General features: G+C 29.9%; 2 protein-coding genes across 5 annotated transcripts; one reads left to right on the top strand and one right to left on the bottom strand.

Moving 5' to 3' along the window:
* Window positions 1-1,072: 1,072 nt before the first annotated feature.
* Window positions 1,073-4,585, top strand: Atf-2 (Activating transcription factor-2). Of its 2 annotated transcripts, none has more exons than XM_013321978.1 (6): window positions 1,073-1,443; window positions 1,689-1,806; window positions 2,029-2,175; window positions 2,431-3,621; window positions 3,864-4,009; window positions 4,356-4,585. In XM_013321978.1, the coding sequence occupies exons 1-6, from the start codon at window positions 1,305-1,307 to the stop codon at window positions 4,397-4,399; spliced, it is 1,785 nt and encodes a 594-aa protein (XP_013177432.1). In that variant the 5' UTR covers window positions 1,073-1,304; the 3' UTR covers window positions 4,400-4,585. The 2 variants fall into 2 exon arrangements, with proteins under 2 accessions (XP_013177432.1, XP_013177434.1); XM_013321980.1 differs by having other exon boundaries at window positions 1,350-1,439.
* Window positions 4,586-10,955: 6,370 nt separating this feature from the next.
* On the bottom strand, window positions 10,956-25,269 carry qvr (glycosylphosphatidylinositol-anchored protein quiver). 3 transcript variants are annotated; one of them, XM_013321042.1, is made up of 6 exons: window positions 23,134-25,269; window positions 20,872-20,964; window positions 15,641-15,700; window positions 14,320-14,367; window positions 11,823-11,969; window positions 10,956-11,278 (listed from the first exon to the last, which is right to left on the bottom strand). In XM_013321042.1, the coding sequence occupies exons 2-6, from the start codon at window positions 20,894-20,896 to the stop codon at window positions 11,073-11,075; spliced, it is 486 nt and encodes a 161-aa protein (XP_013176496.1). In that variant the 5' UTR covers window positions 20,897-20,964; window positions 23,134-25,269; the 3' UTR covers window positions 10,956-11,072. The 3 variants fall into 3 exon arrangements, with proteins under 3 accessions (XP_013176496.1, XP_013176495.1, XP_013176497.1); XM_013321041.1 differs by lacking the exon at window positions 23,134-25,269 and adding an exon at window positions 22,232-22,467; XM_013321043.1 differs by lacking the exons at window positions 14,320-14,367; window positions 23,134-25,269 and adding an exon at window positions 22,232-22,478.
* Between the last annotated feature and the right edge of the window lie 3 nt (window positions 25,270-25,272).

Genomic DNA, 25,272 nt, shown 5'->3' on the forward strand with positions numbered 1-25,272 from the left:
TTGTTTGAAATAGAAAAGTACTTTAACGGTCAAACTCAGTCCAAGGCAATATCAAAAAGAACCTAATAACTACGGCGATAGAGTTTAATTACATGTGCTTCGATATTAAAATTAAAAAGTTTAAATATAAAAAAAAATAGTTGCTTGGGATTTGAACCGCCGAACTTACGTACCAACAGCGGCGAACGGTAAGACCACGAGACCAAACTAGCATATATGATGACAAACTTAAATTTGATGTTGGTTTAATCTACCTAATATCTGTCATCCGCGTCGAACACTTTTAGTAAATTTTGAAAAATGGTTTGATGCAAAGTGTCAAATGAATGTAACAGAAGTAGTTTATTCCAAATTGTATCACAAGAATATAGAGATAGAGTTCAATTTTGTCAAATGTACCGATATTTTTGCGCACCTTGACTGCTTCGTTACTAATGACGCTGTGGCTGCTACGATATTTATGAGCATCTTGCATGTACTCATATATTTGACGCTGTGTATGTACCGATGTATTTGAGCAGGGTGAATGTATCTATTATTTTGAGGACTTTTGTTGTACCGATATAATTGATTACTTTTGATGTACCTATATATTTGCATATCTTGTCTGTTACGATCTATATGACGCTGACTGTACTTGCATAGATTTAAAATTAAGTTATGTAGAAATATAATAAATAATGTACAAAAATATAAAAATATTTTGTTTTTATTTCCCCAATAATAATAGGATCATTTTAATAGAGGTATTTCATAGAAGGCTACTTGATATCGGCTCACTATATTAATAACTACATAAGTGGGTATATTTTTTTTGAACATTGATTTAATGTCAATTTTAACTTCATAAATTAGATTCCCACTTATCAGTTATTATTATAGTGAGCTAAATATGTAGCTCATATCATCATAGAGCGTGCCTAAGTATATAGGTACAAAAAAAAAATAGTTCACCGATTATACGTATGGAGCGCCACAATCGCCGTGGATCCACGACTTCGTGCGAGTTGCCCCTCTTTCTATAGTATAGTTATTATACTCTTTGAATTTGTCAATGTCAAATTGACGACAAACGTTACTGACACTCCGTCGTTGCAGTCTGCAATTAAACAATTGTGTTTTGTGTACTTTAATATTTCAAAATGTTTAATATACTATCTATCTCAATTGAAAAGATATCAGTTAATGTCATAATGTGATATGATAAATATTCTGTGAATAAAACACCTTATGAAAATCGTTATCACAAGTTCGTTTCACCGCTTAGTGCTTATAATTAAGATTATATTTAAAAACTAAGTCAAATGGAACCTGAAAAGCCTTTTGCGTGTACTATACCTGATTGTGGAATGACGTTCACCAATGAAGACCATCTCCATGTCCATACTAAGAAACATGACATGGTGTTGCAGCTTGGCTTAGAACAAAAAGCTGCTTTTGTTGGTACATTAATTTACTTCTGGAGATAATAATAACTCAATCCATGCATGTTGATTACGAAAACTGCTTAATCAAATAAAGGATTTGTTATCATCTATAAAATTGGTTGCATTAGAGTACTAATACTATTTCTGAACTATATAACTTTAAAATGTCTAAAAATATACCAAATTCCATTCACGATATTATTTTTTAATTTTGTTTGCATCATTATTAAGTTTTCTCCATAGTTTATCTTTTTATTACAGCTGATCAGACTCCAACTCCAACTCGGTTCATTAGAAATTGTGAAGAAGTAGGATTGTTTCAAGATTTGCAAAATGTCAACCCATTTGATGAAGGCTTCAAACGGGCAATGGAAACAAAGTAAGTATATCATGAAAAGAATTACATCCCTTCATAGATTTCACAAGATGTAATTTCTTTCATTCATTTGAATAAATAATATTTGTCAGGTAAAATAAAAAGTGACAAATATTAAAAGAGTTCGCTGACTTGACGGCCAACCTCCAGTAATGGAGAGGCATTAGACAAAGAAGAAGAAGAAATATTGTTCAAGTTTGATGTTTGTCGTATAAATATTTTCAGGCATGGTGTGTTATCTTTGGAGGGTGCCAATGGGAGCTCATCAGATGATGTGCTGCACACACCGCATCTGGTGTTCCCCAACATAGATTCAGGGGATTGTGCTCTGTACAGCACCACAAATAACCAAAGAAATATTACAATAAGCAGGTGAGTAATGTAATTGTTTGAAATATTTCAACCTTGAACTTTCTAATAATTTAATGGTCAGGTTTTAGCAACTTTTCTCTATTAAAACAAAGTGATATATAGTATATTTTGTATATTATTGTCTGAAAATAAACAGGATGAAAATATAACATTTGAAAATTGAAAAACTCACCATCTTGTAAAAGATACCAACTGAAAATTATTAATTGTCTTTGTTGTAATTAAAAATATCGTACTTTATAACTCTGTTTTTAGGTCATCAAGTGATGAGTCCGGTGCAGTTAAAGAGTATGAAACTACAACAATTTCAAAATTGACAAATGAAGTCACAACCATTAGCAGAGTAGTTGGTAAACAGGATCTGTTAGACAGGGTTACCACAACTGATGATGTTTCTATTGTCAGACATGAAGAGACTGCAAGAAATAAAGATGGATTAAACGAAACAGTTTCTTACACAAATAACATTATAAAAATACATAGCAATGTTGAAATTAGAAAAGACAGTAATATAGTTAACATTGAAAATTCTAAAAATACACAAGTACCTGTAACAATGATTTCTTATTCAGATTCTGTTATCAAAGATGCCACTAATGTTGTGACGAATGATGTATTACTTACAGACTCTAACAAACTACATGTACCTCAAGGTAAAGTACCACCTATAATGAGTCAAAGATCCTTAGATTTTGTTGTAGACAGTCTCACAACAGATGCTTGTCATAACGAAGCAATCGACAGAGAAAAGGAACATTTACTGAAAACATTAAAAAGAAACTATGATAATGCTTTAAATAAAAATTATAATCAAGTAGAAAAAACAGATATGAACATAAAAAATAATATAATTAATAAAGATTTAAAAGACAATGATTATGAAGTTATAATAAAATTACCCAACGGTAAACAGGTGAGAATGAAAGCAATCGAAGATGATACACAAAATGACAAAACAGTAAAAGAAGATACTAGAGAAAAATTAAAAAAAGTTTTAACAAATAAAGTCAAAGATAAACAGGAGACGAGGATACCAAATTTTCAAAGACTATCGAGTCTACAAAATGCTCATATAGTACAAAATATACTACCATTAACAACAGCCACTCTTATTCCAGTGACTATTGTAAGCCCGCCAAATACTATAATGCAACCAACATTACAAAATGTGTCTTTAGTTCCAATTGATACAGTGAAACTTAAAAAAAATGATAATTATAAAGCAGTTAAAAGAAAATCAATAATAAATAATGAAACAAAACAAAAACACACAAACAAAAGTGAAGGAAATAAATTAACAAGCTTAGATTCAAATAAATCACCAAGAAAACCTAACTTAGATGATGATTGTATCATAGTAGACAATAATAATATTGCCCAACCAAGAAGACATTCACCTTCTCAACAGTATTTAGAAAATAGAAGTGCAGCTTCAAAACGATATAGGTATGTTGGTGGACTGAGTATTTCTTAAACTTTTGGAGGGAAATTTTCGAAATGTACCATGACTTCTGGGAGAAGACAGGGTTTTGTAGGATTTGACTCATTGAAACCCCACTTGGACAATCTTAAACCCTGAAGAGAGGTCTAGGAGCCCGGGGGAATGCTCCTGAACAATTCCTTTACCTACCTATAATTTTATGAAATGAAAATCTAGGTATTTAAATATAATTTATTTTCTATTGTAGGAAACGTTTAAGAGAAACAATGAAACAACAAAGTGAGGAAAATAGATTTTTAAGAGAAAAAAATAAAATACTAACAGCCGAGAAAGCGGAATTGAAACTCATAATAACGGAACATTTAAGAAAATGTCCAATGGCAGATGATTTGAGTGAGTTTTAACAATGAATTGTTTTAAATATGTTCATATTAAAAACTCGAATTTTCCCTGCTTTGACACATACTGAAAACCAGCATAGAGACAGTTTAGTCTGTCCCTGCGTCACTTTGTGGCTTCATTTTACCAGACTTTTATATTAAGTTTGTACTTTATATGTATTTTATGTTCTATGTGTGGTAATAAATGTTTTTTCTTTCTTACTTTAATGTCATCGCTTACATTATTTGAGAAAACTGATACAACAAATGCATGTCACTGCGGTGAACATTTTTTAGGCATTGTTTTACTTATATATGCAAATCTTTTGTAAAATTATAATGTTATTAATTTGTTTTAGGAGATATTCAAGAGAGACTGAGGAAAGCCACAACTGGTTTATAGCAATAACGTAGGAGAACTTTACTAAGCTTACGCTATTAAATTACTTCTGTGATAGATTTTTTAAATACTTATAATTTACGTACAAAAAATTGACAAACTTTATTCTTAACAGATCACAATTTTCAAACTCATTTTAATTGTTTATTATACTATTCTAAATTATATTATAAATTGATATTTATGTAACAAAACCTTTAATTTATTTTATATATGAATAAATTGCAAATTTTCATTAAAACTGATTTGTTTTTTTTTACCTCTTTTCTAAATTACATACTGTATCATGGGCGGTTTGCTCTGCCCCATACATAACCAAAAAAACACTAATTCGAATAAGAACATATTAACGGCAGCTGGCTTTCCCTTAGAACTAGCCTAAATAATCATCTGGGGACGCCCACATACTCTTATCATTATTATTTATTTGCTATAATAATAAACGTTATTAAACAGATTAAAAAAATAGGGTAAGGAGTTATTACTAAGGTAATAAATAAGAGTCGATTTTATAACAATATTTCTATAATTATGGCACTTTTATAGTTGAAAAATTTGTCAGGCTACCCAAACTATTCAGCGAGAGGTTATTGAAAAGATACAACTGCGGACAATATAACTGGAAGCTTACAATTTGAGATTGAAAAAAATAACTAAATTTTATTGCTCATTTTTATTGTCTGCAAAAGTTAGCGTTTTATTTCAAACCAGCTGTGATCTTGCACGCAAGTGTTGCCATACATGATAACATTTTTTTTAAGAATTTCATAAGATAAATATATAACAGTTTTAGATAATTATACGATAAATAATGCAACAAATTACAACAACATAAATACATACATATACAAAATTATTTGACATACAAATACAAGACGTTGCAATTTAGACAGATTTAATAAAAATGTCAAACTTTGTTTCATTAAAATAATATACATAGTAATAATTAACAAATTAATAACAACATATCACATTAATAAATGAATAGCATAACATATACATATAAATATGTTTACATGCTTGTTACACTTTGCTTACAAATGGGAACTTGGAGGAAAATTTATTATTTTTTTCGTTTTAAATATTGGTATTCACTGCCGAAAACTTCATACAACATATTGCTATCTCTGTTTTTCACAAAGAAAGAAAGAGATATCAATATGTTATAATATTTTCGTTAGTGAAAATTCACTGTAATGGTATTCGAAAAGTTTAACAATTATTGTAATGGACTTAAACTACCAAATATTAAAGCATCAAATAGAAATGTTATATTTTTATTGTACCGCAGTTCTATACATATAAGTTTTATAATTAGTTAAGTGAAACATACGAGGAGAATGATTAAAAACAGAAGTATATATGCAATATAATATAAATATAGGCATTTTATACATATTTAAGTTAAACATAACTGTGAGTTACAACTGCTGTGACATTTATATTGACACATATTGTCTCTGATTTACCAAAGAGAATGAGAGACAATATGTATCAATACAAGTGTCAGAGCAATCGAAACGCACAGTGAATATGTAACATTTACAGGGTATCTTGAAGTTAGGTACTGGACCACGAATGACATGAAGAAAAAATCCACAGACAGACCACATATATTATCTGCTTATAAATGTCATTAAATTAGCAACGCTCAACACCATTCAAAGGCAATTTTTACTTTCACGATTAACTAGGATTATGAATAGTTTTGATCCAACCAGTAATCAATTAATATTACTACGGTAAAATAAGGCTGAAAAAAAAATATTCCTAAAATAAAATTTGTTTTGACATTTGACACTGGCTGTCAAGATTCAGGACTATACTTGACAGAAATTATTTTGCCGCCAATTCGCTACTAGAATAGTTAAAAGGCGCCAAATTAAAAAATAATACATTTTGGATTATATGGTGAAATTGTTCGTTGCTAATTCATTGACTTATTGCAGACGGAATGTCGACTCAACTGGTTAGGTTATTAAAAACAAACCGCTAAGCGATAACTGCTTGTTAGAATAAAGTAGGTGCAAGTTAGTATATCAAATACTTTTTGGATAAAACGATTAGGGCGCCCGCAAACTTAACATAATGCGATAATAATCACATATCAACATATAAAATAAACATATATCTATAACATTAACTTTAGCTATATCTATAAGTACGCGATTTTACTCACTAACCATTAATGAATCGTTTTATCCAAATTTTATATTATTATAATTATTAAATAATTTGTATTGTGTAACAGGTACATGCTCAAAGGTATTGGGCTGCCATCAAAACGTGAATTATTAAATAATTAATAACTATTAAAAATAGAAATTCATTTGTTATATTGAAAAATTATAAAATATCACTCGTTTATAATTTGTATTCGCTGTAATTCAGCACATTCAGTCGTTTTATTATTGCGGCTATAATTAGGTTTATCTCTTTCACATTGATTCGTTATTTTAACAATAGAAGAATGTTTATTCTAACAGTTTATACAGCGACCTTAGAAACGCCGTTAATTTTTTCAACGTTGGTTTCCGAGTCTAAAATCTCCGTTTGGGACATATTGTCATCTCTGTGTTGTCAAAGATAATGACAGGGATGACGATATGTTTTATACAGAGATATTAGTCTCGGAAACCCACGGTTAATGTCACAAAAATGTAGAGACTTTTACCGGATATGTAAGTTATCACTATTTGACCATACCCAATACCAGAACAACTATATCCTTTCTAAATATGCGTGATATGTTATTAAAAAAGTGAAGGAAGAATCATTATTACATAGTGCTTAACTAAAGTGTTGAAATATATCTTTTTTTTTAATTTATCACTTAAAGTAAGTCATGAAGTTATAATTTTATGTAATTATTGCAAATAACAATCACATTAAATGATTTCAAATTAGTTTTTAAATAAATTTAACACGTTTAATAAATAACATTAAAAAATCTATTGTAAATGAAAATATACTTCAACACACAGTTGCATTTTTACAATATTACTAAATAATTAGAGATTAAAATTAAAGCGATAAGATAAAGAGTTATTCATTTTTAACTATATGTCGTAATAACAGCATCAGTTATAAATTCTATTCATAATTTTACAATTCAAGTAAGCTATAATACAGAGTAAACCAAAGCTATGTAAGATGGTGGACACACAGACGTCGAATTTATGCCAAATATGGACTTTTTAATGATAAAAAAAGTAAAGCTGTCATAGTTTTATACTCTGTGGTAGATGCGCGCTGTTTTTAAATGTCAAATTTATACTGGAACTTTAAGAGGCAAAGAGCATTAGTCGTACATCCACACTGGCATAAATTTTACATCTTTATGCCAACCTAAACTTAATATTTATTCTGTTTATATAATTTCAATAGCTATCTCGAATTCCATGTATTTATATTACATTCCGCCATTCCTTAGTGACGCAAGCTGAGTGTCAGGCTCAACAGTGCTGTAGCTAACATGCTAGACTTAAATCACTTTAAAATGTTCCCTTAAATACATGCAATGAGTGATAGTATGGTATAAATATTACATTAAAAGTTATAGTACACAAACAATGGTAAGTAATAAATCACTTGAACGCTTTTAGATGTAATAAAAATAAATTCGAATCAATAATAATATTAAAAAATCAAGTACGTCTTTTATTTTGTCGTGTCTCCCAATGTTATAATTACAAGGCATCCTAGTTATCATAGGGCTTACATATAGCCTTAAGCCTTTTTTCACGAGCGCTACAGATTTTATAAAAAACGAATACTATTACTCATAGTCGCCAATCAACTTTTGTATAGCTAACGAATTTAAAATGGCCGACTAATATTGAAATTTGAAAAAGAAAATTTAAAATATAGTTACATCTGCTGTTCATAACATTTATTTCGAGTAGAATGTATGATGAATATTTGCATTCATGCGTTATAATACTAGCGTTTTATTTACGTAGATCAAAAAGAAATCTAGCGAAATACAATTAGTTTAGATTTATTAACCATATACTTATTTCAAATCGAAGACTATAAATATTATTGAATTTTCACGCGAAGAAATTGTTTTATACCTAATCTTTGTGATTTTCTTATTTTTTTTATAAAATTACATTTTATACAAATGTCATAATATTTTGCACATCGTGTTTTATACAAAGACAGGTTTTAAATAAAATTTTGTAAAAAAAAAATAACCACAACTTATTTTACAGATTTTATTATCTGTAGTAAAAAGTAACAAAAGTGTAAAACTTTCACTTGTCAAAGTTCCCCGCCAACTAACCTTTGCATTTAAATAAAAAGCTGATTACAATTTAAATTAATTATTATCATTAAATACTTTAATATTATTTGGTGTCAACATTCCTATATTTATGATATAATAATTAAATTTACGAGGTCACTTTCACGCAAACTCTAAAATCTAGCATCATTTCTTAATCTTACAACTATTTGACGCATAACCTAACTGCACTTTTGATATATTTGGATTATTTCGATGACTTTCACGAAACACATGTATTTGAAATCTGTATAAACATGCTATCCTGTCAGAAATAATGTGAGTTTCCACTGCTGAAGCACACGTAGAAAAACGTTGCTACTCAATATTTCACAGAGAATGATAGGGATAACATGTTATAAAAGTGTTTCAGCAATGAAAACCCACGGTTATAGAAACCCGCGTAGGCAAACGTTTAATACACATCACAAGTACAAGTATGAAATTGTTTTTGTCGGTTTATATATTTGGAATATTGCTCAAAAGCGTAACAAAAGACTCGCACTATTATTTTACATACCGCTATTAGTCTATATTTTGTCGATTGATTTAAATTAACACAAAGTTAAGGCATTTCGTTTTCTGTATCAACACTATTTAGATATTTTGAAGTTAATTTTGATTTGCCCACAAAGATCTAAAATTCTACAGGAGTTTGCTTTTCAAAAATGTTGTTGTAAACTGAACGAGACAAAAGTCAAGAAACTATAAGGTGTTTTAAAACACAAATAAGGCACAAAAGTAACATACACTTTTATGATTTGCTGTATTTTTAGGTAATCAACTATTTGGTCTATCACGAGACGATGGGATTCTACTCGACAATCATTTGTGGCAGTATTGACAATTGCAAATCTAGCGGAACTAATACATGTACCAGTCTTTCCACATTTTGCAGCAATCGTAATGTTTAAGAACGTTAATTTAATACTTCCTAAAGTACAATTTATCATTACGTTTATATCATAAGAGATTTCTTCTTTGCACTTTGGTTTAACGAATGCTCTCTGTATGTTTCAATTTTTTTCTACAACTATTCTTGTGTCTATTTATTTATATTTTGTCTTTTATTAAGCGTTTTCTTCGTATTAAAATCATTTGATACGTCAAATAAAGGTGTATATTTTGTAAGATTATTGTTCTAAAGTCCGCTTTTTGCTTTTAACAAGCGACGCAATTTAAGTAAATATTTTTTAGATACTCTTACTATCTATAACAATAATCACCGAATAAACTATATCACAAATTTGTAAAGTAAATGAATTTTTAGTTAAACCATTCTCAATAACAAAATCACAATTTGTAAGTATGAGTTTTATAAAAATGGTTTATCTAAAATGTAACATTCTATTTGCGACATAGTATCATTTGCCAAACAATCTTTACTTACGGTTTTCAACCGATATATCTTGCTATCTTAATTATATTTCCATTCTATGTTACGCGGCAGTTCTCGCTAGTTTTCATTTTATTCTTTCTATCTAATAAGTGCCCAACTTCTATCCTTAAAAGTGCATCTATGAGCAATTATGTTGTCAATGATCGACTTAAACACATGATGCAAAGGCTTCGTGGAGAAATCCATTTTTAATATTATCTAACGTATAATATATTAAAGTATTGCATTCTATTTACAAGCTAAACAATTTTAAATTTAATTATATCTTCTAGCTAATATCTATTATTAATCTCATTCATTTTGATTAGCTTTTTTTTGTTTCATATTTAGGACAAATTCGTTAATCACGAATAATTTTCCTTAGATGAATAAAATTCAAGCGATTAGTTTTCACACTCAAATCGTTGTTATAGGTTAAGATTTAATTTTTTTTTAAAAGATTACCTTATCTAAAGCATATTCAAAACGCATAATAGCTGGAAGATTTAAAAATGTGCATATCCAAATATTTTTTTGGCAGAAATTTCAAAAGATCAAAACAAATCAATATTATTTTTTTTTAAACTTGACAAATCAAACATAAACTCCAATAATATTGAATTAAAATCATTTATCATTGTTTCGATCCTCATGAAATAACAATAAAAACGTTATCCAAATGTAAACTGTCCGAATTCAAAAATGCATATGATTCAAATTCAATTAATATTCTGTGAAAACTAAGCACTTCAATGCTAAATCTACATCTACTATTGGACGAAGAATGTAATTAAATCTAAGCTAGTAAGGTAACGCCTTGTTGAATCAGTCGATCGATATACGTAAGTTAATCGACATCGATTCAAAATTTTGTAGTATTCTGTTATAAAGCCCATCCGCATTTTGCGGTTCGATTGTATGATCGAGTCGATTCGAATAAAATCGATCGTCAACAATATGGGGAATCGCAGATCGATCGATGAACAACCGGCCATCACTACCGTCCTACTTCACCTGCAACATGCACATGCTAGCAGGGTTAGTGCGAGCAGCGCCAGCGTGGCGTCGACGTCGACAGTCGGCGCCGCATTGCACATGTCCTCCTCGCAGAAACACATGTGACCAGTGCCTGTACTTTCCATCATACAAACGTGGTCCACCATGAATAGATTGATTTGTAACTGTGATGTGCACGTTCGCCTCACCACCTCGTATGCTGGAAATAGAAAAAGTTATACAGATTAGATACCTTTTTTGATATTTCACGTCAATATCGAGTCAATATGAGAGCGGTCGGTATAATCTGCAAGGCCTGGGTACGAATCATGCCATGTAACAAATTTACTAGATCTATAATTTACATATGTACATTTATCAGAAGTTCTTACGGTAATTCAAAACATCGTGATCCAACCTGCACGTATCAGCGACGAAATTACGTTGACTATAGCCTAGTCATCCCATAATTGTGTAGGCTTAGAATAGGATAATAGTGTAAGGTATGTGCAATGAGCTGACGACGACGTACTCCACTAAATCATCGAATCTGATTAGTCCCCGACGATAGATTAAAAATAAACCATAACTCTAATCATATGAAATTGTCACAAAACATATAAATGCAGAGATTCTTTTGTTGGAAATTTACTTGGAAACTATCTGCTTATTAACATAAAGAATGAGAAACGTGTATTGATATATCTCTAAGTCTAATCAAAAACTGTGATTTCAAGCCTAAAGTTGAAACTCTCGATACTCACGACTCTTGGAGTAGCGCACCATCTTGACACAGCAGCCGTTACAGGTCTGCAGAGGTGGCTGGTCGCGGGGCAATGCGGTGTAGTTGAATGGATCCTTGCACCTCGAGTCCGTCCAACTGTCGCACTCGTAGCAGTATATCGACCGCGCTGCGGACAGACGCGCACATTCATTTTTATATTATACTCTGCCAGTTATTTCGTCGCAATGTTTTATTTAAACAAAATAACAAACTTCTAACGAAGTTCCGTGACTATAACCCATCCTTAATTAGCTATAGCATTACCAAATGAAAAAATCGATTGGTATTTTTCAAACAAAATCCTCTTTAGAATTTTTTGTAAACAAAAGTAAAGGTCGAATATTTTAGTTCTTGATAATTTATATGTAATTCGGCTCTACATACCTTACCAGACCTTTACTGCATATAAAGTAAAGAAGTTATGTAAACGTAGTGTCAAGAGAACTGCAGTGTTATGTACATTTTAATTAGGATAAATTATAACGCGAGGACCTTAAGAAAATAAGTAAGATTTTTAATACCATAAAAGAAATCATACAAATGGCCAATTTTATTACAAAGATAGTAGTTCTCGGAGACATGAAGTCTATTTGCGTGCACTAAATAGGCTTCTGTCACACAATAAATGCGATTCTCGTTTGCGTCATATTTTACCTTGTAGAAAGCAATATTGAAACATTGCCAACTTACATAAGAAAAGAAAGCAAATCATAAAATTTGGTTTTATTCATAGTTATGAATTTAATTATGCGGAAAATAGGCAAAGAGTCCGTTGAAATTAACTGCATTATTAATATAAAGGTAAACACTGACTGATAAAATGATAAAGGCTGTCTTTCTATTTCTTTTAAGAGTAATTGGGGTATATGATGTGTTTAGTTGCGCATTTTTACTACATTGTAAATTTCACTGGCGTTTTTTTCACGCCTAAAATAAGACATTTTGACCCATCTTTTCCTTAAAATATTTGAAAATTCACCGCAATTTATTTTACGCGTTAACACTAAACATCGGATTTCACTCACCTTTATATCCAAACAAATGAATAGCGAATAACATACATCGTGCAACTAAAAGCCTGTATAAAAAACATTGAACGAAAAAGAAGCAAACTTTTCGGCCTTCGTATATGTTATTGCAGTTTTTCTACCGACTTTCAATGAATACGTATTGAATAGTATTTAAGCGAATTCAAAACGAGATTAAAAATATTCGAAATCGTTTTGTTACTTTAATTTTTAATCAAACTCTTAAGGAATAGTGATGATATTTGAAATATTTTAATATAAGTTGATGTTAAAATAAATATTTATTCGTGAATCTGTATTACAAAAGCGCTGGAACAATACCACAAATGCGAGAATGTTTTAAAACTCAAACATTACGCGATACAAAAAGCACTTGCTTTGAAAATTATCTCCAATCAAGCTGATGTTTTCTAAATGAGAAGTTACTACTCAGATTTCATAATGACCTAAATCGTAAACATTTAGTAATACCTACATTATTTATCTTGAATAAAATCGAAATGGAACGTTAACGTCTGTCTAAACAGATAATCTGAGAATATACATAAATGTGTCGCAACTTAAAATTGACAATCAAACATAGTAAAATTAATTTATTTTTAATGAGTTGCATATTTTTTAAGCTGCACAGTCATAATAAAAACATAACTAACTAACCTTTAGCAGTATACACACGGACATACTATGTATAAGTGTTGTATATTATGTAAGTTTATGTGTATTTGTATACATTTGTCATAATAAAAATATACAATATGATAAAATCCGAATGAAAGCAAATAATTTTGTATGTACACAAAATGAATTGTAAATCAAAAAAGATATTTTGTATGCCATTAATAAAGTGCTTGTTATATGTATACACTTTCAGCATATTTTCTTACCTGTAAATATTGAGAAATATTAAAAAAAAACACAATAAATCAATTGTGTATATAGAGAAGAAAACCCAGTCTACGGTCTCCAACAATAACTACGTCGTCCGGAATTTTTAAAAAATCTAGTAATTTATATAGCTTATGTTAATCATTCATAATGTAGCCTTCTAGTAGCAAAATAAAATTTGAAATAAGTTCAGTAATTTTTTAGTTTATTCGATACATATAAAAATAAAAATTACTTCAAAATAACATAGTAATTGATTTACAGTTTCGCGGTAACGTAGTTTATTTATTCTGAAAAGGATAACATTAATTTTGACAAAAAATAGTTTGAACGACGATATACAATCTGATAGATATTTAAAAAACAATATTTTGGTATTGCCATTCATTACACATTTTTATGTGTAAAGGTAACACAGCAAAGCATACGATTATCAAAGCTTATGGTAATGTGTATAGCATAAAAGGGCATTAGACTCAAACGATACTGTTGTCTTTAAAGCTTAGAGCCGTTTGTGGTTACATTAAAACATAGGTTTCCTTACGAAAATCAATGAGTACTTACTTTGGCATTTCGCCTGAACAAGGGGGCTGAGAGATAGTGCCCATAATGCTGAAAATCCATGCTTCGATTAGTTATAAAGAAAAATAATAGCAGAAAACAAAAAAAAACATTTAGCTACACAATAAACGGACACTCTCAAACATCAAAGAGGTTTTAATTGCTATTATCCTGTGAATAACTCTATAGTCTTTGGTCTTATAAAGTATTTGATTACCGTAGACTGGGCGAGAAATGAAATCCAATTATTTCGAATAGCATTAGGTGATTTTACGTAACAATGAAACGTATTAAAACATACTATTATGTAACCTACAATTAAAACCAAGACAAGATAAAGTCTGAAATCATAAAGTAATAGGATTATTACCTTAATAATCTTAGAGAACTTTTGTGGTTTCTTTTTGACTATAAATACTTATACGCCTTCTAAAAGTATCTATATTACTATGGTATAATATGAAGAAATTTATATAGTACACTTTAAACCCGGCACATATTCTTTGGAAAGATTTTTTAGTATATTTGTGTTACCAGTTTTTTTAATAAGATAACAGAATAAGTATGTTAAAATACATTTATAGAGATATTAAAATCAGAAGACATTTTTTTTTTAATTTTGAAATCATAGTACCAGTTATTCACAGGAGCACCTAATGTGTTATCTAATAGTTATGTCTGTTAAGTGTTTCTTAGTATATTTCAAATTTGGAATAAAATTTTACATCGTAAAATTCAGGCATGCATTTAACCATTCCACTTAACATTTGCAACATACATTCCTGTGGACACCGAAAAGTGGAAACATTGAGAATCTGAATACGATATAATTTGATAATTTTAACATGTCTAAAAATTAAATACTCTATGGAAAATGCTTTGATAATTTTAAGGTGCGTTTTTACTATCTAAACCTTAAAAGATAAAACTAAATTATAATGCATTTAAGCTATAGTCTACATAGAGTAATGCATTATAAATTACTATTTTTAACTATGGATAGGATAATAAAAACGCACCTTAAAAGTATACATTTCAATAGTTTAATAGATCTTGGAATTACTACGTATAAGTATAAAGTAAATTACACAACAAAATAGTGATTTAATCGTAGATATTTATATGACCTATGCGAGATAAGATAGGTCTTTATTAGTTTGTTTTCAAAACATAGTCCATATAGTGACGTGCTAATGCAAGCGGATATTTTTATCGATATTTTCGTATCCACAATCTCAATGTTAAACAAATCTAGATAACATTAGGACATCTATTCAACGTTCACATGATACGACAGTGTACACTAATTATTTTTATTTGTTACCAGTTCTGATGCACGAGTTTGCTTTTACTTGGTCCACTCCAAACCAGGACATCAGAAGAACTGAAAAGATATTTAAAGAGTGTATGTTAATAAATAGGGAATTGTAAAAAGATTTAACAGCGGTAGACCCCGCTTTATCATCTTCGCACGAATCGGCCCGGCTCGCCCGATGAAATACCACGACCATACAGAAGACAGGCGTGAAGTGGAAGTAATTCCGCGTTTCGTCTGATGAGTGTGCGTCCCGGAGGCCTAATTTAGACCTTTTTCCTTTCCCACACTTTTTTATTATAAGGAGAGGATGGGAAGTGGAAGTGGACTTTCAGGATGAGAATCCTCTCATCCTGAAAGTCCACTTACACTTCTGCTCTGCATCCGCATGGGAAGGGAAAATATTTTCTTTCTGTGCATCCTCTCCTCCATCGATTAAAGGTAGGCAACGCATATGCAATTGCGTATGCCTATGGGCAACGGTCACTTTGCTACTTCAGCGATTTCAGATGGCCGCTCGCTCGTTTGCCACCTTCTGATATAAAAAAATGCCATGACCTATCTTCTATCATTATGACTAAACAAGCCTTTTGCTGAATGTAAGATTTAAATCGCTATATGTAAGAATATCGCCTAAAATTGTCTTAAAATGTAAAAATGTTATAAATGGATAGCTTTATAAAGTAGCCAAAGTAATAAAGTATATGAATTATATAATAACAAAGCAAAAAGTAGAAGGTACACGACAAAAATACGTCCCTCGTTGCACTGCATGCGACGGCATAATCAAAAGCTCATTTGTGTGTCGTGGGCCACGTAAATACCAGCCTATTCACTGTTTAACTACGACATTTTTTGTTTGACCCTCGCCTGAAGACCTTGTTTCACCTTAATATATTCACGGCATTATTATGAAATGTTATATTTTAACTTTACTACTGGATAGCGTGCCATAATATTGAAACAAAGTAGCAAACCTTACGCCTTATGTTAGGTGACCATATCCTAACGTATGTAACATGGCAGATTTTAAAATATTAATTTTAAAATTACGGCTACGCTGATCATTTTACCTAAAATAACTTGTAATTAGTGAAGGAGCAAAACTTTAAAATTTAGTAATATTTATTTGTAGTAATGAAACGTTTAATATGAGATTTAGTCGTTTAAAAAATTAATTATGGATGTAAAACTATGAGGTTATCACGAGGTCGGGATCAGTAAAGCAGTAGGTTTATATTTAATATGCAAACTATAATTAAACCTTATCATGCAATACCACGTCTAGTTACGTTCGGTAGTAATAATATCGATACTAAATTAAGATAATATTAATTTAGAAACAAATGTTTAAACACTGAATATATCGATAACAGTCATAGGTTCTTGTTTGTTTTGCTCGTATTAAATTCAAATGACTTACGGAACTTTTTATTACATACAGTTTAATTAAATTATTTAAAAATAATGTGATTGAAATCTTTGGCTTTTTATCATGTCCTACCGAGTTAAAGAACACAAAATTATACTTATATTTTAGTAACTTGAGTTTAACGAGCTGTCGTATCGATAGATTCGATTTTCTCAGTGTCAGTACAACCCTAACCGGCTTCGCGTGCCGCGCAACATAATGATTGAACATTTTACGTCGCTAAATCTTACGTTATTTCATATAAGTTTGTGTGATTTCATGCATTGTTCAATGACATGATTCATTTTGTTAAAGGCAGTTTAATTATAATATTTTAACGTTAATTAGAAACAAAAACGAAATACTAAACTTAACTTAGAATGTAGTTTTTTTCTCAAATCTTTTCCGGCCAGTTCGTTTACGTAGTCACGTTATATACTACTGCTATATGTAGGTATATATTTTTTATACTCTACAAAACAGAGCCAGCGGTCAAACATTCTTGGGAAACAATAGCTCTCATATAAGCCAGAAAAACGAATAGAAAGAATCGCAAGAGAAAACTGAAAAGATGTCTTTTGTACCACTTTTTAGAATAAAAACAACTTCATTACTAAAATAGCAGCGACTATTTTGTAACATTATGAAAATTTGAAAAGTAATGAACGTACGGGCAAAATTTTATAACATATTTTATAAATTAAATTACATAGATTAAAAGATTAACTCCACAAATACGTTGAAATCTGGAATAGACAGCGCACTTTGGATCTGGGATGGTTAAAAATAGAGTCTATTAAGTTAACCCACACGATCTCACGCGACATTTTAACGTAGTTGATTACGTCTCGACTCGTGACACCATAAACACAATGACGAGTGTCCACCGTGGAAGAACTTATGTAAAACCATGTCATCTCTTTCAATCTCTAAGAGACAAACAGAGATAACATTTTTTAATACAGGTCTTTTTAAGTGCCAGAAAATGTAATGCGTCCTTTTCTGATTGAATCGCTGCCAAATTTTGTTTAATATTTTTGTCATAAATTATTACAGTTAGATCGTAAGCTCTGATTGCTATGGCTCAGTTAAATGGTCACTGCAATATAAACGTACGGGCACGTTAAAATTTTAGCAGCAATGCGTCAGACATTTTTCAAAGCGATGCTACAGCCGGTGCGGCACCGCACTGCCAATATTTCGTATTTTTCTAGGACACAGGGATGGGTTTTAACTGTCGATTGTATTAAAACGTATTATAATCAATCACGTTCTCTTAAAAAGTATTAACAGTCACCAAAATCAGGAAAATACGCCTAATCAAAAAACGACAATACACCATCTTGTCTTCTCAAAATAGATATTTATAGATATTAAGCGTGATTACAAATTACGTTTTATGATCTCTCCCAATTTCTGTGCAACACGGATATAAATCATTTTTATAACGTAAACATTATACGCATTAAAAAAAACATTTTCGAGTCTAATTATAGGGGGTTTCCAATCAACTCAGAAAGACTTCATTTGACTAAAAGAAGTGATCTAAAAGCAGAAAATATATTACTAATATATTTTTATAATTATTAATTATATACATCACTTCAATAATACGAGTAATTTAAAAAAAATAATAATAACTTAAAAGAAAAATGTATTTTTATTTACAAAAAAGGAAAGTGGAAAATTAAAATTACGGCTAAAAGCAAAGAACATATTCAAATTTGTGTGGGGAAATAAATAACGCTATTTTTAATTTAAAAAAAATTATTATGAATGATCAAATGTCGATCTATAGGCGACATTATTGCTCGACAATCTTATATTGCACGAAGTTAGTGAATACAGTTTAGGCATCATAAATCTAAATTTAAAGTTACCGTGCTTTCAGCGCAATACCATTATTGAGTCACTTGAATGAATCTATTACACGTCTGCTTTTAATACTGTTATGATGAAAAGGTACTTATTTAGACCTATATTAAGACAAAGTACAGCGTCTTATTCCATAATCTTACTAATATTATAAATGCGAATGTTTAGATGGATGAATAGCTGTTTGATACAAGGTATCTCCAGAGCGGCTCAACGTATCTCTTTGAAAATTTCCATAGATTTAGAACGTAGTCTGTAAGAACTCATAGGCTAATATTTTTTTCAATTCAATTATTTTATAACATATATTTTTACAATACAAATTATAAAGTTATTTGACAACTAGGTGTTGCCCGCAACTCCATCCGTGCGAAATTTAAAAGAAAACCTAATTAGTAGCCTATGTGTTCTTTCAAGCTGTTCTATCTATGCCAAATTTCAGCGAGTTCCATGCAGTTGTTTCGGATAAACATATATTTTTTTTATCATAAGGTGGCAAACGAGCGAGCGGCCACCTAAAATCGCTTAAATAGCAAAGTGACCGTTACCCATAGACATACGCAATTGCATACGCGTTGCCTACCTTTAATCGACGGAGGAGAGGATGCACAGAAAGAAAATATTTTCCCTTTTCATGCATCCTCTCATCCGGAAAGTCCACTTTCACTTCCCATCCTTTCCTTATAAGAAAAAGGGTGGGAAGGGAAAGAGGACTAAATTAGACATCCATACATACAACCAAACATTCATAATATTAGTAAGATAAGAAGAGTAAGACATATTGTATAGGTTGAGACCATGAGATATTAATATATCAAAGTAAGTAAAGTCGAGAGCAAAATTCAGTTGCAAGTAAACTGTATAAATATTTGGACTTCAAAATGTTTCAAATGCATATTTTAGAACGCTTTAATGCCGAAATTATCTCGCACAATTCGGATGCTAGAAAATGAACTAAATTAAATTGAAAAAGATGAAAGGAACGAAGTTGTGTCGCTGCAAGGAAAAAATAGACTAACTTTTGACTGAATGTTTATTTACTTTGATATTTGCTACAGATTTTAATATTTAGGTATGAACGATCAAAACTGAACGATTGTTTAAACCAAATCGTATGTTTATTAGACTTTTCACTTCTTTAACTTTAACGATAAAGGTATAATATTGTTTTTTTTTTTAAATCCGCAGTGTTACCGCGCAGTACACGTGTTACGTATATTCCATTCAATTTTCAATTAAATAAAATAGGCGTGTTAACATTCATAAATGAATAATACAAAAATTAAAAACAACCAATTTGAACTTTTTAAAGCTTTTTTGTGACGTTCTATATTTAAATATTTCACACGGACGCATCACTGGTCGTTAATAGTTACGTTACGTTTTTATAAATGGCCAAACAAAAAGTGGAACACGCGTAGTGCTGCATTTAATGCATGTCGATAGATTTTTTTTTAAGTGATATTTGATTTTAATATATCACTTTAAAAAAATATTTAGATATATAGATTAAAAACGTTATAAAATAATAGCGTCATGTAACGTTTTAGTAAAATTATCGCTTTAAACAAAATTTTGTAATATACATTTTTCAGTCTCATGAAAATAATAGTTAAACAAATTATTATTGGTTATCTCGTAAAGACTTCGTAAACCTAATTTATTTTATAGTGTGCGAACGTAAGTCACATAAATAGTCGATTCTGTCGGCTTTTCACAGTAACCTTAACAATGGTATAAATAAAATAACTAAAAAGTTACGTAACGTTACTATTATTATCCAACCACTTACTATATACCAATGATTCAAACCTTAATTAAAAACAAGCATATGTATTATTTAAAACTTAGGACTTTTATCTTAAAATATGATATAAATATTAGTTGTAATAATGTAAATAACGGCAATGGAATAATTCAAAATATTACTAATTTTATAAAAAAATATATATACCTGGGACGGGGAATATCCAGCGCATCTTTCGCAACTTCACCGATCCGACCACCGCTAGCGCCGTCCGACCTCAGCTCGACTGCATAGCCATGGCTGCTCCACATTATTAATATGTAAGATCAATTAAAACATTACATACTCATTGGCTAATTACTATCAGTATGCACGCGCATTTAACGTAGCAAAATTAAAAAAAAATTAAGTGTTTTATTTAATAATTAGGCAAAGGCAACATTAATTCATCCAAACTATTACAAATAATAAGGTTTATGTCAAAATTATATAACAATACATGTATAAATATTAGTTAAAATTAACCGTATTTTAGTGTTAAAAAAACTAACTAGCGTTACAAAAATTATGTGACCGCTGTCCTTGTAACACGAACCAAATTGATTTTATTTCGAGTTTTATGATATTGCGGATACACACGGTTGTTAGACTTCGGACTTTTTCAACACAATAGCAAAAATAAATGAAAATGCTTCAACAAGGAAATGTTTGTTAATTTACAGTGGCAATGAGAAACTATGTTTTTATTTAGATATTTTCTACCATGAGGAGTTTGTGGAAATTAAAAAGCAAATCTATGTCACACATAACATAAATCTATTTTAGAAAAACATAGCGTTAATTTCTTTTATAAATATAATTTTTTATACTTGCAATAAAATTTTATGTTAATAAAAATATCGATATTCGATGATATAACACAATCTCTAGTAACGGAGAATAATATTATTTTAAAGAAAATATGACAGTGATTTAGTACTTATTGCGAGAGCTTCAAATCTGTGTATCTATTTTTACATTGTGTTTATGAAAATACGTCTTATATTAAGCATGTTATTAGCATTATGTACGAAGAATATTATTTTACATATGAACGGATTGTTTATATGTAAATTAAACAACTTGAGAATTTACCAATTTAAGGCGCGAATATTACGAGAGAGGTTATTATGCGTACGGTCTAAGAATTTCTAAATAACATAACATTTTTTCTAGCTTTAATATTTTTGTAATAACATACGTTGTTGTAAATTATACGGATAGGATAAACATTTAATGACCACGGCAATAAAGCGTTATACGCTAGCGTATCTACGAACAATGCTATGCGCAGACATTATTGATTTTGTAGTCAAAGGGATGCCGGGTAAATTTACAGCATAATAATAACATTAAGTTTCCCCACTGCAGTAATCATTAATAATGTGCGGTAAACTCACAAAAATATATGTATGATTGTTGTGTATTAAAATAATGTGCTATTTGAAAAATTAATTCGATAATTAAGTTTGGTTGGTGGTATATTTGTAAATATATCATAATTAATAAATTTATTTCAAAACCTTACCAGCATAAATCTATAAACTCAACATTGGTTATCCGAAAAAAAAATCACCACAAAAATTCACCGTATGTTATAAATCTAACATAATCATGATTACGCAATTTTTGTTTCTAACTCTTTTTCTATAAATTGTCGCGGAAATTAGAATGCTTCGGTTCCATTTTATGCGGGAAATTCGGCGACAACCGCACGCCAAGCCGATCTAAACTGTCGGTGTTGCCATCACTACAGTTTTAATTAACCGAATAAAAAAGTAAATAATTCCAGGCTAATTTAATATTTTCTTTTAAACATGGACAAATCCGCAGTATTCGGCATTTAAAATAGTACTTACACTTTTTTTTTGCCAATCAAAAAATGGGAAAGGAAAACATTTTTTTCCACTGAAGGGTTTCATGGTTTTAGATAGATATTTTTCATAATTAAGATATTAACTTCGTAATATACATATTTTCCCCAAAATAACCTAAAAGAGAATGAAGAGGCAACATTGCAAGTCGGCTATTGGCTGCACGCTGCCGCTATGCGGAGATGAGTAGAATTTGTCGATGGTGTATTTAAACCATGAGATTATTATGAGACAACACAGACGACAGAGTAACTTAAAAATATATATCTAGAAGCATAATTAAAGCTTACGTGTTAAATTCCTGTATGACCAGTCCTTGAAATATAGTACTGCAAATTTGTATTATTACGAATATCTAATCTGTAGTTTGTTACTATCAAGAAATAATTATTTAACGAAATTTTACAAAACAATTCAATAAATTAAGGCTCGTTTTTCGTTTTATTTATGCATTTCTAGTTAAAAATTATTTATTAGTCGAAGTAACAGCACCAGTGATAGCCTAAAACTGAATATAATTTTCAATTAACATTTAAAAGTGTCAAAACAACCTTACTCTGTTCATCCTCCCTTGTTCTAAATTCTTTCTTCGTTTGTCGAAATCGCCTCTGCTGTGTGTGCTGCTCACTATATGACATTCAACTGCGAACTCAGGTTATTATTTACAATCAATGTTCAAATAGGATAGGAAGAATTAAAACAAATAATGTTATCACCATTGTATATTTAATGATGTATGATTTACATCAAAAATGATATTGAATAACAGATGAATACGCACAATTCTTTTAATACGTAATGTACTTTAGTACTTGCAAAATAATCCACTATCATACAATAAACGCATTCACTTGCAACTTTAGTATACGTCGCTATTTTCCAAAGTAATACGAGTACATAAATTACGAAAATTAAGAAACAAAACACGACATGTTAGACATTTTAGGTTATAAATTTTATTGCTGGGTACTTTATTGTACTTTGACAGGGATAATATATAAAGAAAAAAAATTTTTTTTTTTTCGTTTATAACAAAGAACTTTTTAATACGTCTACGTATAGAAGACAGTGTATAGATATCATTAAATTATTTATTGCTCAATAAGCATTAATTGAAATTTCACTATTCTGTGATTATGAATCAGAATTTTTTTTTATGTTTATTTTCAAAAATGCGACAGAATTAAACTAATGTTGTGTGACGGCTATTACCTGTAGAGACAAGAGAAAATATTTCGTATTTACTTGCGTATAGTTCGAAACAAACAATTGTATTTTTTAATTAATATACTATACACAAAAACTATTAGAATTAAATCATGATACCTGATAAGACTTGATCAATTCCATTTTCAAGTCTTTATCCATTAGAATTTTCTACACAACACCTTAATTATTACAAAAAAAAAACATTTAAAGTAAAAAGCCGTAGAATTATAACTGATAACTAATACAAACTGTTCAAGATAGAAAGAAAAGATGGTATAACAAGAGTCAAACTTTATGGCGGCTCGAGGTTAGATGTAGCGTCAGGGTGGATAAATTAATCGTTGATCGTAGATCGTCATAGTCGAAAAAGCTATATCAATATTTTATTTCGTTGACGCCAAAATCGTCAAAGATCGCCCCTTTCTCTAAAATGATATTTTCATAGCGTCTCAAAATTGCGAGCTGCCATAAAGTTTGAATAGCACTATATATGCCAAATTTCTAATGGATAAAGGACTTGTCGCAATCCATAACCTTCTATACAAATATTGATACAATGTAACAATTTCAGTTTTACTAAATAATAATTCACTACCCTCAATAACTTACACACTACGTTAGATACTAGGTAAGCGGTAAAAAAATATTATTTTGTAAAAGAAATAATTCTACCTACATTAATGATTACTACGTACAGGCGAAATCATTCTCCTTGTCATTACATGACATTACTCTAGTTTCGTGTAAAAAATAAATGAAACCTATATCAATAAAGTATGGCTTATTTTTTTTTAATTCAACAATCAGAAATAAAATAATATCGGTAGCTTTTATCTGTTTAAGCCGATTTTCAATTTGTACTAAAACAATTTTAAAATGAATTAAACAATACTATAAAAAACATTACAATCAAATTTTACACGCTGGTTAACAAATATTGAGAAAAACTTCAATAAATAAAAGAGGGTAGACTGAAAATTCTATTAAAAATCACACATAAAGCGTTTTTTTTTCTACTTTTATGAAAAAAAATTGTCGTCAAATTGTCATATTTAACGTTATTACAAATGTAAATTTGATTTACCTACGAATTTATTTCTATTGATGATTATTTTTGGATAAAGGCAACATTACGATAATCAGAAAACTAGACATATTAAAAAAAACATTGACTGAACAATATGTAAATTTGTTAATATACATATTAAAGGGGATACTTTAATTTACTCCTATAGGAAAAAACATCTATCGAATTATGTGCGGTAAAATGTTTTATTTCTAAACGACCAAACTATCTGGAAAGTTAGTGGCGGCGCCACTGTCGAAGATGCAGCTATCTGATTGGTTCAAAAATACGAACATTTGACATTTGAATTTGACGGTTATGGATGTTTTCACATTTAAGAAATAAATTAATCAAACTACGACTTTTTATCCGTTCGGTCATAAAAAACAACAAATAAAAGACATTATTATATATAAAAAA

This window comes from Papilio xuthus, unplaced genomic scaffold (assembly GCF_000836235.2).
Source record: "Papilio xuthus unplaced genomic scaffold, Pxut_1.1 DF825946.1, whole genome shotgun sequence".
Classification (NCBI taxonomy): domain Eukaryota; kingdom Metazoa; phylum Arthropoda; class Insecta; order Lepidoptera; family Papilionidae; genus Papilio; species Papilio xuthus.